The sequence below is a fragment of the Nycticebus coucang genome, chromosome 14, assembly GCF_027406575.1.
Source record: "Nycticebus coucang isolate mNycCou1 chromosome 14, mNycCou1.pri, whole genome shotgun sequence".
Lineage (NCBI taxonomy): Eukaryota > Metazoa > Chordata > Mammalia > Primates > Lorisidae > Nycticebus > Nycticebus coucang.
Window position 1 is genome coordinate 2,017,658 of NC_069793.1, and position 15,673 is coordinate 2,033,330.

Sequence of the window (15,673 nt, forward strand, 5' to 3'; positions counted from 1 at the left end):
CCGCCTCGCCCCTTCCTGCCTGGAGGGGGCTTCTCCCCTGGAACTTCGCGGCTTCGGGGGTGGGCTGCGCGCGCGTACCGCGTTGGGTGTGTGTGATTCCTCGCGCTCGGGAGCAGTCGCTGTGCTGGAGGACCGCGCCGGCGTTTGGACAGGCGGAGGCGACAGGTGTGTGGGGGGCGGGCGGCGCCGAGGCCCCCGGGAAGTCTGCTGTCCGGTCCTGGTGCCGGTCGCGGCCCGGAGCGCCACTGGGCTTTGGCGGGAGGGGGGCTCGGCCCCGCTGCCCAGCGCAGACGGAAGGCCCGGGGCGCCGAGGCGCCGCAACTCACTCCCGCGCTGCCGCTTCTACCGGTGCGGCCTTTCCGGGCACGGGGGCTCCGGCTGCGCCTGTGATGGCAGCGTGACCTGGGCGGGTACTTCCCCAGCCCTGCCCGTTCTGGACGTGGCGCTGGGGCGTGCTGGGCGTCTCCTTTCTCTGCCCATGCGGTCCCTTCGGTGAGGAGGGTAGCGCCCGGCGGGAGGCCTGGTGGAGGGCGCCGTGTCGCATTCTTGGTCATGGTCACTTAGGCAGGGAAGGCTGGTGCCGAGGCAAACAAGCGCCAGGGCGCCGGGTGTCCTCACACGGCTGGAAAAGGCCGGGGTAGTGGGTGCTGCAGAAAAAGGGCCGCCACGTTTGTCCCAGGAGCTGTGGCACTTGCCTCTGCATGGCAGGGCTGCTCTAGGTGCTCGTGGGCCTCCGCTTTCCTGAGAGCTGGACCTTCAGGTGCCAAGGACTGAGCTGCAGTGTTGTCTGGAGTTCCCAGGGATCTCCCAGTAGACGACGGCCACTCTCCTCCCCATGGACCAGGACGGGCCCGTCTTGGTGGAGCACTCCCTGCACCTGGCAGTAAGTGGCTTGTAAATGACGGGTGGAATAGCGCAGAGGCTGTTCTCGGCCCTGGGTTCAAGCCTTGGCTGGCCACTTAGTGGCTCCAAGTTTATCTGGGCAGCTTTGTCTTGATTAAATGACACAACAAGTGAGAAGTTCTTGCTGTTGATCCTAACCTGTATTGGGGGCTCCACAGACTCATGCTTGGGTCCCTTGGGTCCTGTTGCCTTATTTGTGCACTCCCACTCTGGTCTGATGGTTGGTTCTCCCGCCCCCCAGGTGCAGCCTAGCAGAGCCCTGCCTCGGGGCTCCTGGGACTGAGAGGACCACACCTTCGCCACTGAGAACCTTCATCAGGGCTCTACCCAACCCGCTGTCCACTAGCCCTCCGGTGCCCACCACAGGCGCCTGCCCAGCAGACTGGAGGTGAGAGGAAGGCTTTTGGAGCATGGGGGTGGGGCCTGGCTCTCTGTGGGACAGGGCTGACCACCTGCCCCTGCTCAGGAACTTATTCTAAATGCTGCTCTTGCTTTAGAAACAAACTTCTGTTTTGGTCTAGGTGTGGTGTGGTGCTGGGGATACATGGCTGAGGCTGGGACAGAAGAGCCATCCTCTGGCTTGGAGGGCAAGGGAGAGACAGAGTATGACGCCCTGCTTTCCGACACAGTCTCCCTCAGTGACTCGGACTCGGACCTCAGCCTGCCTGGTGGTGCCGAGGTGGAGGTTCTGTCCCCAGAGGGACTTCCTGGGGAGGCCCAAGAGGACTCAGGCCCTGATGAGTTGCCCTCACGCCCCACTGGCTTCCACACAGCCACGGCCCAGCCCTTCTACCTGAGAGGCACAAGCTCCACCTTCTCACAGCGCAGCCACGACATCTTTGACTGCCTAGAGGGGGCAGCCAGGCAGGTGCCACCCTCTGTGGCCCGCACCAGCCTGAGTGATAGTGGGAGCTTCAGGCAGCCCCTGGCAGCCTCAGGTCATCCATCAGTAGGAGACCTGGGTGGGGCCCATCAGAGTCCTGCTCCCTCAAGAGTGTCCCGTGTCCCCGACTACGTGGCGCACCCTGAGCGCTGGACCAAGTATAGCCTGGGAGACGTGGCTGAGGCCAGTGAGCAGAGCAATCAGGCTGCTGCCCTGGCATTCCTGGGCTCCCGGCACCGGGCTGTCTCCACTCACTATGAACCCTCCTTCAACCAGGATCCCTCCAGCTGTGGGGAAGGGAGAGTTGTCTACACCAAACCAGCCCGAGGTGGTGAGGCCAGACCGGAGAGGAAGAGGGTCCTAAGAAAGGGGGCAGAGCCGGGCAGGGGCATCTCTGGGAACCCTACCCCTGCCAGTGGAGAGGGCCCTGTGGAGCTGGCCCATTTGGCTGGGCCTGGGAGCCCTGAGGCTGAAGAGTGGAGCACCCTTGGGGGCCTGCAGGAGGTGGTACCACCTGCTGGGGCTGCTGACAGTGGGTCAGCGCCCGCCCTGCCACTGGTAGAGACTGTTGGCTTCCATGGCAGCAAGAAGCGAAGTAGAGACCACTTCCGGAACAAGGACAGCAGCCCCGAGGGCCCAGGCACTGAGATCTGAGAGGGGAGACCTGGGCCCTGCTATGGTCTGCCCTCCCAGCTAAGCTGCCTACAGGGCTGGGATCAGAGGGACAGCCAGAGCCACTGCCCAGCCAGAGTGGACAGACCCATCACCTTGGGGAGGAAGCCAGGGGTGGCCTACAGGTGGTGGCAGCAGCCCTGGTTGGCGCTCTGAACACCATCTTCAGTGGAACAAAGACTTGGCTAAGACTCAGGTGGGGGGACACTGGGGCCCTGTCTCCCTTGGTGTCTGGGCAGGGGGTACAATAAAGATTTTAGTGCTTCCTCAAGTTACGTGTGTGTTGACTCTGCGTCCTGCAGCTGGGGGACTTGTCTCCCCCACCCCCATCAGTTACCCTATTCCTACAGGTGATCCTGTGACCTGGGACTGGATTGCTTTGTGGACGTCAGCTGCCCCCTCTATTCATGCCCCACAGATTACCCAGAAGGACCCATGTAACAGAGCAAGAGGTAGAGAAGCTCACTACCCCAGCTGCCCAGCCCTTCCCCTTGGTGGGCCCGTTGTGGACCACTGTAGAGGTGAGCAGGTGGCCAGGGAAGGCTCTGGTAGGTAAGCCCTGTCCCTTCCCTGGGTGTTTACTAATGCTCAGTGACCCATATATCTTAGCCACCCCAGGGCTGCAGTGTTATACAGGCTCCGTGGGAGAGGTGGCCCCTGTGACAGCCCAGGGTGGCACCAGCACTTGTACCAGCTGCAGGACAGAGGGACTGGGAGTGACCAGACAAGCAGCTGCTTTCTGGGACTGGTCATCTGCGCCCCCAGAAGAACTGAGATGGGGTCTTAAAGGGCAAGAATTTTAGCCACTAGCATTTCAAAAAAGCATTTGTTTCTTATGGGGTAACACAAATAGGGTGGGGGTGGGCCCATGAGCAGCTGCCCAGTCTGGGCAGGAGGTGCCCGTCTCAGGCCCAGGGGCACATGTTTGCTGATGGCAGGGAGGCTGTGCCAAGATACTGCTTTGCCTCCTGGGTCCCCCAGGGAGGTGTCAGGTGGGACAATGAGGTTTTTTGTGGAGATGTTCAGAAAGGGCTGGTCTGTGACAAGGCTGTGGGGGCCACTGCCCACTGGAGGTGAGTAGAGGTCCAAGGTGACCAGCTGAGAAGTAGGGCTGAGCAACTTAGGAATCTGAGGGCAGCCAGCCAGCCTGGGAGTGCTCCCTGCCACCAGGGCCCCATCTGTGGTCAGCAGTGCCCTGCTGGCTCCCACCAGCAGAGTTCTCTGAGCCTGCTAGGAATGAAGGCCCCTTAGCTATTGGGGGCCCAGCCAGGGTGGGCCCAGAGGTGGGGAAAGGCTAGGTGGCCCAGAGCAAACCTAGCTTTGTGGGTCCTTGGGGCTGGGGGCCCTGCTTGCTGAGGGGTAATGCCCAGCAGGGTGTACCAGGCCAGGCACCACCCCTGGAGACTGAGTGAACCAGCTCTATGCACCAAGGAGAGGGCACCTGCACTGCCCCCAATGATGGCCAGCAGGCATCTCCCAGGCCCAGGGGAAGGGCAGGGTGACAGGGCACATAGCATGGCCAGCTGGCTGTGGGTTATTGCCCAGGCCCACCCGTACTCCCACATTCCCCAGACCGGCTTACTCCAAGGGACGCTGCCCTGGGCCAGTGTATCAGCCATGGAGGACAGGAGCACCGTGCAATAGTTGATCTGGAAGAGGGTGAAGGGTCCAGGGAAACCAAGGCAAGCCCTGGGCTCACAGAACAGCAGAGGATGGGTACCCTCCACCTGCTCCCACCCCTACCAAGACCTGCTGCACCATGACTCCTCTACTGTGTGCAGAGTGGACAGTGAGGGGTGACTGTGATCTCACGTGACTTGGCGTAGGGATAGGCCCAAGTCCCACTGGACCCCTCCACTAGGGTTTGTGCCCAGGGGTGCCCATTTCCATCCAGACTTGGCCTGAGTTTGGAGCTGTAGGCAGGCCCCATGGGCACCTCCTGCCTGCTGGAAGGGGAGCAGAGCAAATGTCCTTGCCACTTGCCTGCAATTCCAGACTCTTGATCCGCTTTTCTTGCTCTCTCAGCCCTCCGAGATACTTGGCAACAAAGTCCACTCTGTGGCAGAATCAGAAGTGCAGTCTGCTGATGGTGTCCCCATCCTCCCCCACACCATCCCCCCAATCACCACTCTGGTGGCACCCAGGACTTCTCGGGGTACAGCCTGGTCTATAGTACTGAGCACTTCTGCACCCTCTTGGCAGGGCTGGGGTGCCGTCCCTGCCCATGTCACACCAGGACAGGGTGAAGCAAGGTTGGGGGCCTGAGAGGAGAGGTCCAGTGTCACTCATGAGACCCACAGCAGGAAGGACACCAGGTTTAGAGGCCCACAGTCCCTAACCACAGGGCAGGCAAGTCCCTAGTAGAGCCCTGCCCACCTCAGCCTCAGTTTCCAAGCTCAGGGCCACTGTGACTGGCACCTGAGGACACCTCTTCAATTAAGTTACAGGTACTCCCCACCCCGACCCCATGGGTCACCCGCCAGCTTGACCAAAGCTACAGCTGGTGCCACCACTCAGAGCCACCAATGGCCAGAGGTGCACCTGGGTCCCTTTGCCTCCAGGGCAGAGGTGCATGGGCGTGTCACCCACCACACCCCACACCTGTGGGCTGTTTTCCGCAGCACCTCCCCCTCGCTGTCCCGCCGCCTCTTCTCCACCTTGCTCAGGAAATTTTCCTTCTGAACCGTCTCCCAGGTGACAATCTTCTGGTCTAGGGGGTCTGGCAGTTCTCGCTCTGGGAATGCCAGAGCAGGAGCAAGTTTTGCTGGTGCCACGTGGGCTGAGGTGGCTGAGCCAGGCCTGGCCTCAGGGCAGGGTGCAAGATAGCCAGGGAAGGACAGGTCCCATGCAGGGATGTGCAGGCCACAGGGAGCCTGTTGGCCCCTCTGGGCCTGGCCCCTGGGGCTTCGGTCAGCCTGGATGGAGCCCAACCAAGGGCGGCAGGGCCAAGGAAGAGCCCAGGCCTCTCTGACCTGCCCACGTCCCTGGGATGGCCTCGCCCAGCCTCCCCCCTCACCCAGGTGCTCCCGCTTGTGCTGCGCCTTCCTGAGGGCCCCGCGAAGCAGCAGGCTCAGGTGGCTGAGCAAGATGAAGGGCGGGGCCAGGGCAGGCCGCTCATGGTACTCTACAATCAGGTGGTAGCGCTGGAACTTCCAGAACATGTCCGCGTTGCCCTGCACCACCTGGAACGTGTAGCTGGGGACAGCGGCCAAGTTCCTCACCTACCTGCCTCCCCCACCACCTGAATGCCAGGCGCCCCTCAGAAACCAGGCCCAGCACCCCCTTCGGTGATTGCTTCTGAGTGTATCCCAGGGTCCACTGTGGGGTCCTCTGCTGTCCCCTGTGCCCCCACCCCACTCTGCTGGACAAGCCTGGGGCTCCCGACACATCACCCAGCCCCCACCCTCCAAGACCCCAGCCCCACTTTCTGGGAATAGGGTGGGCCTCTCCCATCTGCTATCAGGACCAGGCCAGGGGACATGGCTGGGCAGAAAGGCGTGTTTGGGACGCCCCTGCATGTCAGGCTTCTCTACTTGAGGGTGGAGGGACGAGGGACACCTGAACATGGCAATGAGCAGGTTCATGAGCAGCACGTTGGTGACCAGCAGGAAGGTGACCAGCAGTATGATGACCAGCCAGTTGGCGTAGAGGTTGGGGCAGGAGGGCGAGCGCTCCAGCAACAGGGGGTGTGTGGAGCAGTTCACACGGGCCTCTAAAAGGTAAGGGGCCACCAGTGGGGCCAGGTCAGCGCAGCCTCAGGCAACGGACTGAGACCCCAGAGCTTGGTCCTGGGGTCTAGACCAACCAGGCGAAAGGGCTTTAATGGAGTGACCTGCTGTCCTCTTTTACCTGAGATCATCTGAGTTTTAGCCCTGAAAGCCCTGTCAGGAAAAATGCCACTCCAGGGAAACAAGATGGTAGTCATAGGGCCACCTTACCCCTTCTGCTGGGCTTTGACCAGGGCCTGGGGTCACAGCCAAGACCATTTTGGGGATGGAAGGTGGGGGTGGGAGGACTCATGGGACAGTTGCTACTGGTTTCTCCACCCCCCAACAAAAGGCTCTATCTTCAAGCATGTTTGGGGAGAGCTGGCCGAGGGACACTGGTGTCCTTGCTACAGGACTTCTCAGAGCCTTTACAGCACTAATGCCTGTCACAGCTCCAAGCTGGAGAGTGAGTCTGACAACTTCCCAAGGCAACTTTCCAGAACCAAAAGACTACAGGGGCACAGAGCTTGCCCTGAGCCCGTCCAGTCTGAAGAACATTCTCCAGGCAATGCTGAACTCCCTCAGGATACCCTGGGGGCCGGCTCTAGCATCCCTGAGTGGCCTACAGGTCACCACTCCAGCCCCTTAGGGCAGATGGCAATTGGGATCAGTGTGCAGACCCTCTTGGCCCTGGGTGCTCAGGGCATCTCAGCCAGAGGTCAAGGAGCCCCTCCAGCCACTCTGATTCTCTGCTTCATCCAAAAGGGCACTTGCTCACCTGCCATTGCCTGACCATGTGCCAGCCTGTGTGCGGGACTCTGCATGTGGGTGCCCATGTCCCTGTATGGGCTGCAGGTAGCACAGTAGTGCTCATGTGAGCACGTCTTTGTGCCTGTCCCTCCGCTCTGTCTCTCAGGGTCCACCTGTGTGTACCCATGTCTGGCCTCTGCTCACGTGTGTTGGCAGCAGGGCCTATTTCCTGCAGTTTTGCTGCTTCTCCCAAACGCAGGCTGTGCTGGTCCACATGTGAGTTATTGAGTGTGTGTGGGGCCAGTGGCCACAGCATACCAGGCCTTGTCCTGCCGCTTCCTCCCCGCACCTGGAGAGGTGGGCCCGGCTGGCCTGATAGACTTGGCCCCACACTAATGAGGCCCGTGAGCCCTCCACTTTGGGATTTGGGAAGGTGCCGCCAGGCTGGGATGGAAATTAAATGTCTCTGGTCGTAGAGCCCAAAAGAACAAGCTCCCATCACAGCCTGGCTGACCCAGGCTGCAGCCTGGCATGGTGCAGAGTGGGAGGGCAGGGGCTGCCCTGGGGGAGGACCTGCAGGCAGTGGGGGAGCCACCAGAGCCTCAGTTTTCTTCCCAGCCCAGGTTGGTGACCAATTCTTCACCCAACACTATAATGTACTCAGACAGCAGGGGCGGTGAGGTGAAAGGAGGGAGGTGAAATGGAGAAGGACTGCAGGACTCGCCTGCTGCAGCTCTGGGCCTTCAGGGAGGTGGGAGGTCATCCAGGGGAGAATCAGGCTATGACCAGGCCTGTCTCCTCATGGCTGGATCTGGCCAGGGCAGTGACACAGCCCTAGGGACAGGGCCCCAGCCCTGCCCTGGCCAGAGGCCCCAGGAGCTCAGGCAGTGCAGGCTGAGGAGGAAGGTGGAGAGCACAGGGCCAGGAAAACTGATGTGCAAAGGCCAAGATCACAGAGGGTTGCTACAAAAACAGCCGAAGGAGGGGGAATTCCCCAAGGGGGGAATGGCCCAATTAAGAGGTGATTCCCCGATGGCACTGTCATCCCCTAGCCTGTCTCTGGCCCCCTAGGGGCCCATGTTTGCTTCCAGCTTTGGATCAGCCCATTAGCAAGTGTTCCTCACAGGGTGAGCGCTGCCCTGGAGAAGGGGCAGTCGGGCCTTGCAGCCCACTCCCCAGGAGCTGCCCTCTCTAGGTTATGCTGAGTCCCAGCCACCTATGGCTGCACAGGCCACATCACCACTGAGACCTCCATGGCCGGGTGGCTTTGCCCCCCAAACACCTTCATCATGAAAAGTTCCTGGAGCCCCAACTAGACCCCACCAGGTGCAGCCAGCTGGGGATACCCATGGCCAGACAGGCCTCACACACCCGAGAGCACAGGCAGTGCACACACAGGGGGAAGGCCTCCCGGAGGGGCCTCAGTGGGTGGGTAACAGGGACCCTGGCTATGCGGGGCCCTACAGGAGGGACCCAGACACCAGGCAGTGGTCACCCCAGGACCTCCCTGCTCTGTGCCCATAGTGCCTGCCCAGCCCCTGCTGCCTCACAAGGTCTCCTGTGTCCCCATTCCTAAGCTCGAAGGCTCAGTGTCTGGAGCCGACCCTGTCCCTGGGTCTGGGCTCAGGGACTTCTCCTGTCTCAGCTACAGGCTGGGGTCTCCTGTGACCCTGACAGGCCTCCCTAGAGAGCCACATATCCATGGGCTTGGAAAACTGGATTGGCTTTGGTCGTGCCAGGGGTCCCCGCGCCCCACGCCCACCCAGCTGGATACAGACCATCAATCTCATCCAGTGGGATCTGCCCAAAGATCTGCAGGTAGGGCCGGTAGAGCACACGGCGGAAGACCCACTCGAGGCGGCTGTCGTGCGGGTGCAGCAATGCCTGGGTGGTCACGCCGTAGGCCACCAGCCACACGCTCAGGAAGAAGAGGAAGAAGAAGACGTCCTTCATCTCCATGGGGCAGGGCAGGGAGAGAGCCTTTAGCAGAGGGGCTTACCATACAGTGGGGGTACAGTGATTTGGGCTTACCCCCATTGTGGGGGACAGTGAGCAAGGGCTCTCCCCCCACTGGGGGTACAGTGATTGGGACCCACCCCCTCATTGGTGGGTCAGTGAGCAGGGCTCACACCCCCAGGGAGACAGTGGGCTCACCATGCGCTCCACGATAATGATCTTGGGGCCCAGCTGCTTGTGTATGGCAAAGATGTGGATGAGCCGGAGTGTGAACACCATGAAGTCTATGGCCAGGACTGAGCGGCCAGCCTCAAACACCGAGGGCAGCATCCTGGGGGGGATTACAGGCTGGAAAGGGCTGCTGGAGCCCAGAGACGGGAAGAGGACTCCCTGAGGACACACAACACACTGGCCAAACGGCAGGTGCCAGGGCCGAGCCAAGAACTCTGGCCTCATCAGGATCCCTGCCTGCGAGCCTGCCTGAGGACAGGGCCTCTGCACCCCACAGACCTGCAGGTGACACCAATGATGAACAGGAAGATGGCCACCATGTCACACTTATTCCAGTTGTCCTCCATGTACAATGTGAGCTTCTTCAGCAGGTGTGTGTCCTCATCCGTGAAGAAGCCCTGTCAAAGAAGGAGGCAGAGAGTCAGCTGCCAGCCACCTGGGCCCACCTCACTGGAGACAGCCGTGACAGACCCAGGCACTTGTAAGGATCAAGACTCAGTCTGCCAGAGGATCTGGGTACCATCTGTGACCAGGATAAGTCTATGAGTAGGACTGGGGGTGTCAATAGAAGATGTTCCATGGCTGTGTCTGGGGACAAAAGCTACAGTCAATGTTCTCTGTGACCAGGGTCCGGGATTATTTATATTCAGTCTCTGGACTTGGTCTATGATGTGGGTCAGGGTTCAGACGCTGATTAGAGATACAATGGTTATGCTGTCTGGAGTGGGATCAGGGCTCAGTTTGCAGTGGAGCTGAGAATCTGGAGCTAGGATGAGGGCTCGGTCTTGAGTGAAGCTGGAATCAGGGCTCAGTCTAGAGTGGAGCTGGGGTCAAGGCTTGGTCTGGAATAGAGCTAGGATCAGGGTCTAGTCTAGGAGGAGCTGAGATCAAGGCTCAGTATGAAGTGGAGCTTGGATAAGAGCTCAGTCTGTGACCAGAATCAAGGCTCTGGTGATGCTGTTCTCATTCTGAAGATGAGGAGCCACTGCCCTGCAAAGGCAGGACATGCTGAGCCTTATAGCCTGGAGCTACAGAGTGGTGGGAACTTGGTTATCTGGCCACTGACCTGCCGAATCTCCTCCAGCACCAGTGTGAAGACCCAGAAGTAAAGCATGACCTCAGGCCCTGATGGCCCCTGGGGAGGTGGCCTGAAATCCACCAGCAGGACGTAGGTGAACAGGAAGAGGAAGGCGAAGTACATGACCACATTCCCCAGAAACACGGTCACGGGAGCACCCCAGAACTTCTGCCAGCGTGTGAGCAGGAAGGCCATGTGCCGGCCTCGGTCACCCTGAGCCTTTGGTGCCTCCACCAACTCCTCCACCCTGGGTCATAAAGGAGGCCACAGTGGTGAGGCCAGACCCCAGCAGACACCCCACCAGGGTCTGGCCTCCCAGCCACCACTCACTGGCCACCATCCTGCCTGGCCCCTTTGGCCCTCACCGGCTGCCTGGGCCACACAGTAGGCTCCTCTCCGTGCCCAGGTTGTCCAACTCCTCCAGGTCCTCTGGACCTGTCCTCAGAGGGGCCTCCTCACTGTGAGCACATGGGATGCTCAGGGCCCTCAGGAAGGCACCCAGCACTGAGAAGGACAGAGGCTAAAGTGCCCAGCTGCATGTACAGGCTGTGGGTAGTGGGGCCCACAGGGATTTTGGACTCAGGGGGACCCAGAGACATGTGGCCGGCAGCACCCAGCACCTTCCCCATGGCTCCGGCAGGCCTGACCTACCTGAAGGTGATGAGGTTGGTGTAGATAAGGGGGGGGCAAAAGAAGGCACCCAGCAGCCGCAGGATGGGTGTGCCTCTGGCCATGTCACCCCACCAGATCTTGGTCAGGAAGGCCTGAAACAGAGACATGCCCACTTGCCTCCAATCTCCACTCCAGGAGTGCCCGTCCCCACACCTGGCACATGCCACCTGCTCCTCGAGGTGAGCTGAAGATGCCCCTACCAAACCTCCCCAGCAGCCCTCCCTGCCGGCATGGAAGTCAGCATGAAGAAGCCAGTCACAGAAAGATGGGAGTCGCTGTGGAGTGAATCCTCCCTGGGGGCAGGAAGGGCTGTGCAGGGCAAGCATGCCCAGTTGAGGAGCCCGCCCTCCCCTTAAAAGGTAGGCACGTGGGAGCCAGAGGCTACAGGCTGGGTGGTCATCGTGCCTGGGCCCTGCTTGCCCTCGCATTTAGCCCGTCACCCCTCCTCAAGGATTCAACCCTGAACCAGAGTGACCATGGTCTTGCTCAGCCAGTCGCTCACCTGCACTCCATCGTGGGCAAAGAAGGCCTTGGTGTCAGCCTCGGTGGCCAGGTGCAGACAGGTGGTCCTGCTCCAGCAGCGGTTCCGGCGCACCAGCAGGGCAAAGGCGTGGTCCTCGCTGTTGCTGTAGCACTCAGAAAAGAGGTCTGCCCAGAGAGGCCCTGGCTGCTGGGGTGGGTCACGTGCTGCACCTGCCCCCAGCCTCTCGCCTCTGCCTGGAGCCTGCATCCACTTCCCAAGGGGCCAGCCTGGCCTTCTGCACTACAGGCTACTGACAACCCCTGCCCAGCCTGCTCTGGGCCTCCTTCACCACTAGGACCTGGGGAGGCTCTGTCACCCTGAATGTCCCCAGCAGCAGGGCCTGGTACATGTCCAGGGGCCTGAGGGGTGTCGTCTTCACCATGTGCCCAGTTGTCCCTAATGCTTAGGATTTGAGGGCCCTCCACCCAGAAGGGGCTATCCCTCTGGTCCTGTTCTGCAAAGGGACAACCAAGGTCACACTGGGTCACGCAGCATGGACAGGCAGTCCCTGCATCGCCTCTTCCCCCAGCTGACCACTTGGCATACTCACCGAGGGCCAGCTGCTCGTACTTGGCCTTACGCATGGCCTGAGCCACTGCAGCCTCCGGCTCCAGGTGAGACATCTCCTTGAGGATTTTGCAAGCAGCCAGAGCAGCTGCCACACCCTCCTGGCCCTAGGAGACTAGGTCTCAGGAGCTGCACACCTCCCACCACCATGACTGGGGGTCATGGCCACCACTCACCATGGCCCAGAAGTAGGTGGCCATCTCGTGGTGGTTCTGGAGCACTGCCCACAGAAACAGGTCCCTCCAGGGGTTCTCACTCCTCTGGTTGAGGTCCAGCAGCCACTTCTGGCCTGTGGGCCGTTTAGCAGGCCCCCTCTCCTGAAGGACATAGCTGTCAGCCTCCAGCACGGCCTGGCCCTGGCCCCTTGCCCAGACCCTGCTTACCACCTTGCTCTGGCCCCCTGGCCCGCCGTCCTGGTAGAGGCCGCGGCAGGCGTCTCGCAAGAAGTCCTTGAGCACACGGGAGACCTCGTGTAGGGAGAAGGTGGGTGGTCCAGCAGGAGGGTCCCGGACCGGCTGGGCACCCAGCCCAGCTAGTGTCCGGCGACCCTCCTCGTGCTTGCGCTGCAGCAGGTCGAAGAGCAGGCTCTTGGGGGATACGGAGCGGTAGAGCTGCTGCAGCCGCCCGTAGGTCAGGAAGTCAGCCATGTCGGCCCCATTGTCCACGAAGAGACGCACAAACTCAGGCTTGTTGCTGACCAGGGCATCCATCATCACTTCCTCCAGGTCACAGGACTGGACAGCCGTGGGGGGACACAACCCAGGGAGGGGGAGACAGCGACAGTGAGTGGGAGCCAGTGGGAAAGGGGTGGCACCAAGGGAGAAGAGCACAAAGGGAGCCCGGGGCTCTCTGCCCAGGGCCAGGCCCCCCGACTCCAGTCTGGGCTCCCAGCCTGTGATCCTGAGCCATGGCAAGTGCAGGTGGGCCCCGGCAGTCTGGGGGGCGCCAAGGATAGCCCAAAGCACTTCATGCAGCCTGGCCAGTGAGTGAGGCCAAAGCCCAGCAGTGCCGTGGCCACCTCATGCTCCCACCTTGGGACAGCTGGGCTGGGGCAGGCAGCCAACAGCCCTTAGGACATTGCCTGCACTGGGCCCTCAGCAGGGTCATGCCCTATGCTGGCCAGAATCAGGGCTCAGGTGGCAGCCACGGGCCAGCTGGGCAGGCAGGGTAGGGGGGCACCTTCCATTCCACGTCCCCATTGAAGATCTCGCTCTTGGCGACATCCACACGGTCCCAGGCCACAGCCAGCTTGAGCTCATCCAGGTAGTCCTGTGCCTCTTGGCTGTGGCTCTTGCAGGCTGTGGGCAGAGCAGGCAGGGGTGGTGAATAAGGGCCCCACAGAGCTGGGCACAGCACTCTGAAGATTAGATGCACAGACACCAGAGCTTGGCTCCTTCACACCAGATGGGACAGGGCAGCCTGTCTGCTTCCACAGGAGGCACCTCGTTTGGTGGTGATGAGGGGACCCAGGGAACACCCAGGCCTGAGGCCCCATCCCATGCTGGTGCAGGGGGTCAGGTTGGTCATGTCTCCTCCACAGGGAGGGCAGCTAGCCACAACGTGGTACTGTAGGACCACTGTCCTCTCCAGACCCCTGAGTGGAGACCGTAGGCCTTGGACCCTGCAACCTTGGGCACCATGAGACTATGGTGGGGACCTGCTGACTCAGGGGAAGCCAGGAGGGGTTCCTGCACAGAGTGTTACTAATCCAGAAGTGCCCACCATCCAGAGAGCCCCTCAAGTGTGTCCCCCACTCTCAGCACTAGCCATGCCACCCCATTCTGGGCCTGGGTCCAGCTGCCAGTGGCCAGCCCTCGGCACATGTTCCTCCCCCAAAGAAAGCACATCAGATGCTGATCGAGTTCCCCACAGCTGAGCACAGGAGGACAGATTGTCTGTCCATGCTGTTCAGCATTATTTGGCCTTAAAAAAGGATAGAGGCCCTGACACAGGCTACAACACGGATGAACCTTAGAAACACAATGCTGGGTGAAGGAGCAGGATGTGGAAGGCGTGTCCATTTGTGATTCCACATAACCAGTGTGGCCATAGGGATGGAAAGTGAATGGTGGGTGCCAGGGGCTGGGGCCATGGGGCGTGAGTGCCGATCAGCCCAGGCTCTCTTTGCAGGGTGACAAATATTCTGGGATTAGATGTCACGACGGTGGCACCACCTCACAAATATACTAAAACCGCTGAATTGAACACATTAAAGGTTTTTAAATTATGGTGAAACAATGGCCCAGCCGCCACACCCCAGGTGGCTCAGAGTGCAGATGCCACCAGGTGCTAAACCCGGCTTGGCCCTCACCTTTCACCAGTGCCTTAAGGATGACAGTGTCCAGCTCCTCGGAGCCCTCCTGCTCGAAGTCATACACGGTGAGCAGATGTGGGTGTGCAGCGATGTTCTGCAGCTGGGCACAGAGCCAGGGCCCTGAGCGTCACCCACAGCCAGCCAGGTGCACAGAGTGGGTACAGAGCCAGGACAGCCCCTGAGGAGCGAGTGCCAGCAGCAGCCCTGTACGTTCCCTCCACATCTGGGCTCAGAGTTACCCACAGAGCAGAGTGGACACCCGCACCACAAAAGCCCAAAGCAAGAGTGATGGTGGGGGCTTGGCAGCTGGCGTGGGGGACACGGAGGCTGCACTGGGAGCAATGACACCTGGGAGGACGGCCTGGGAGAACAAAGGGAAGGGTCAGGCAGTGCATACCAGCTGGGTCCAACGCATGACATCCTCCCAGGAGAAACGCTCACTAGGGAATTTCTCTTTAAACTGCTTCTCGGCCACCTGGGGCACCAGCGGGTGGGGCTGGCTCACTAGGGCAGCGAGCACATCAGCAACACCCCCTGAGCCTGCCAGGATCAGCCACGGGGCAGCCTGCTCCACAGCCTGGGAAATCCTCTGCGTGGGTAGGGAGGGGACAGTGGTTCCAAGTCAGCCCAGGTGACTTCTGGGTGCATATGATAGGCAACCCCGTCACACCCTCCAGGAGGCTTTGGGCAGCTGGGGGCTCCCACCAGGCCCCCACCCTGCTTCCTCATCCCTACCTCCAGGGTGCTGGGGTCGCCATTGACCAGTAGGCATAGGACAGGGATCTCGATGCTGCCGGTGCCTGTGGACAGGGCACCCTGTGAGGTCAGTGGGATAGGAGTGGAGAGGGGCTAGGGCCTTTCTCATGAGGCCTGGATCCAGAGCTCAGAGCCCCAGTCTGCCACAATTCCTGGGCAGGGGCTCACCAAGGGTCCACTTGTTACAAGCCCCTGGGGTGCCTGGGAGGCAAGGACGTCAATTCCACATCTGCACTGTCTGGTGTGGTAGCCCCACGGCAGGGGCAGCACACGGCTATTTAGACATAAAGCAATATAAATGAAACGAGACCTGCGGCCCTCTGGCCGCACATCAGGTGCCAGACGCCCTTCAGGATGCCACTGGCAGTCCAGAGGAGGCCTTCCCACCGTCACGGGCCGCTCTGGTGGGCCAGCCGCTGCAGATCTCGGGAAATGCACTGAGCAGACCAAAGAGCTCCAGGGTGTGTGTGTGCGTGTGCAAGATTCTCCACCAAACAGAAGCTGGACTCAGAGACGCCCATGTGTGAGGCCCCTGGAACTGCCCTGGTCTTCCGCGAGTGAACAGGAGGTGGCAAACCCAGAAAATCACAGAATCACCCAGAGAAGGGGTTTGGCCAAAATGGAGCCCAGGCCAGCAGGGGTCAGCCAGGCCTAGCCAGAC

General features: G+C 60.9%; 2 protein-coding genes across 7 annotated transcripts in view; one reads left to right on the plus strand and one right to left on the minus strand.

The window, feature by feature from the left end:
* Positions 1–2,729, plus strand: TSSC4 (tumor suppressing subtransferable candidate 4). Its single transcript, XM_053560745.1, has 4 exons — positions 1–165; positions 709–883; positions 1,145–1,291; positions 1,425–2,729. Exon 4 carries the CDS (start codon positions 1,448–1,450, stop codon positions 2,438–2,440), a length of 993 nt encoding a protein of 330 aa, XP_053416720.1. The 5' UTR covers positions 1–165; positions 709–883; positions 1,145–1,291; positions 1,425–1,447; the 3' UTR covers positions 2,441–2,729.
* A 1,104-nt stretch (positions 2,730–3,833) lies between these two features.
* Positions 3,834–15,673, minus strand: part of TRPM5 (transient receptor potential cation channel subfamily M member 5) — a 29,873-nt gene continuing 18,033 nt past the window's right edge. The window contains exons 7-24 of one of the 6 annotated variants that reach the window (XM_053560812.1): positions 14,992–15,056; positions 14,654–14,845; positions 14,254–14,356; positions 13,122–13,240; positions 12,329–12,676; positions 12,119–12,259; positions 11,926–12,049; positions 11,355–11,500; positions 10,832–10,944; positions 10,546–10,638; positions 10,169–10,427; positions 9,382–9,500; positions 9,070–9,202; positions 8,694–8,868; positions 6,017–6,170; positions 5,475–5,653; positions 5,060–5,192; positions 3,834–4,514 (exon numbers count right to left, since the gene is read on the minus strand). In XM_053560812.1, the coding sequence (XP_053416787.1) occupies positions 4,316–4,514; positions 5,060–5,192; positions 5,475–5,653; positions 6,017–6,170; positions 8,694–8,868; positions 9,070–9,202; positions 9,382–9,500; positions 10,169–10,427; positions 10,546–10,638; positions 10,832–10,944; positions 11,355–11,500; positions 11,926–12,049; positions 12,119–12,259; positions 12,329–12,676; positions 13,122–13,240; positions 14,254–14,356; positions 14,654–14,845; positions 14,992–15,056 (2,795 nt within the window). In that variant the 3' untranslated portion in view covers positions 3,834–4,315. Of the gene's footprint in view, positions 4,720–5,059; positions 5,654–6,016; positions 6,171–8,693; positions 8,869–9,069; positions 9,203–9,381; positions 9,501–10,168; positions 10,428–10,545; positions 10,639–10,831; positions 10,945–11,354; positions 11,501–11,925; positions 12,050–12,118; positions 12,260–12,325; positions 12,677–13,121; positions 13,241–14,253; positions 14,357–14,653; positions 14,846–14,991; positions 15,057–15,673 lie in introns of all 6 variants that reach the window. The other 5 variants (XM_053560810.1, XM_053560808.1, XM_053560807.1 and 2 more) reach the window with 5 other exon arrangements.

Bases quoted from the DNA above. Each gene is read 5' to 3' on its own strand.
- TSSC4 (XM_053560745.1), top strand. From the start codon at position 1,448: ATGGCTGAGGCTGGGACAGAAGAGCCATCCTCTGGCTTGGAGGGCAAG.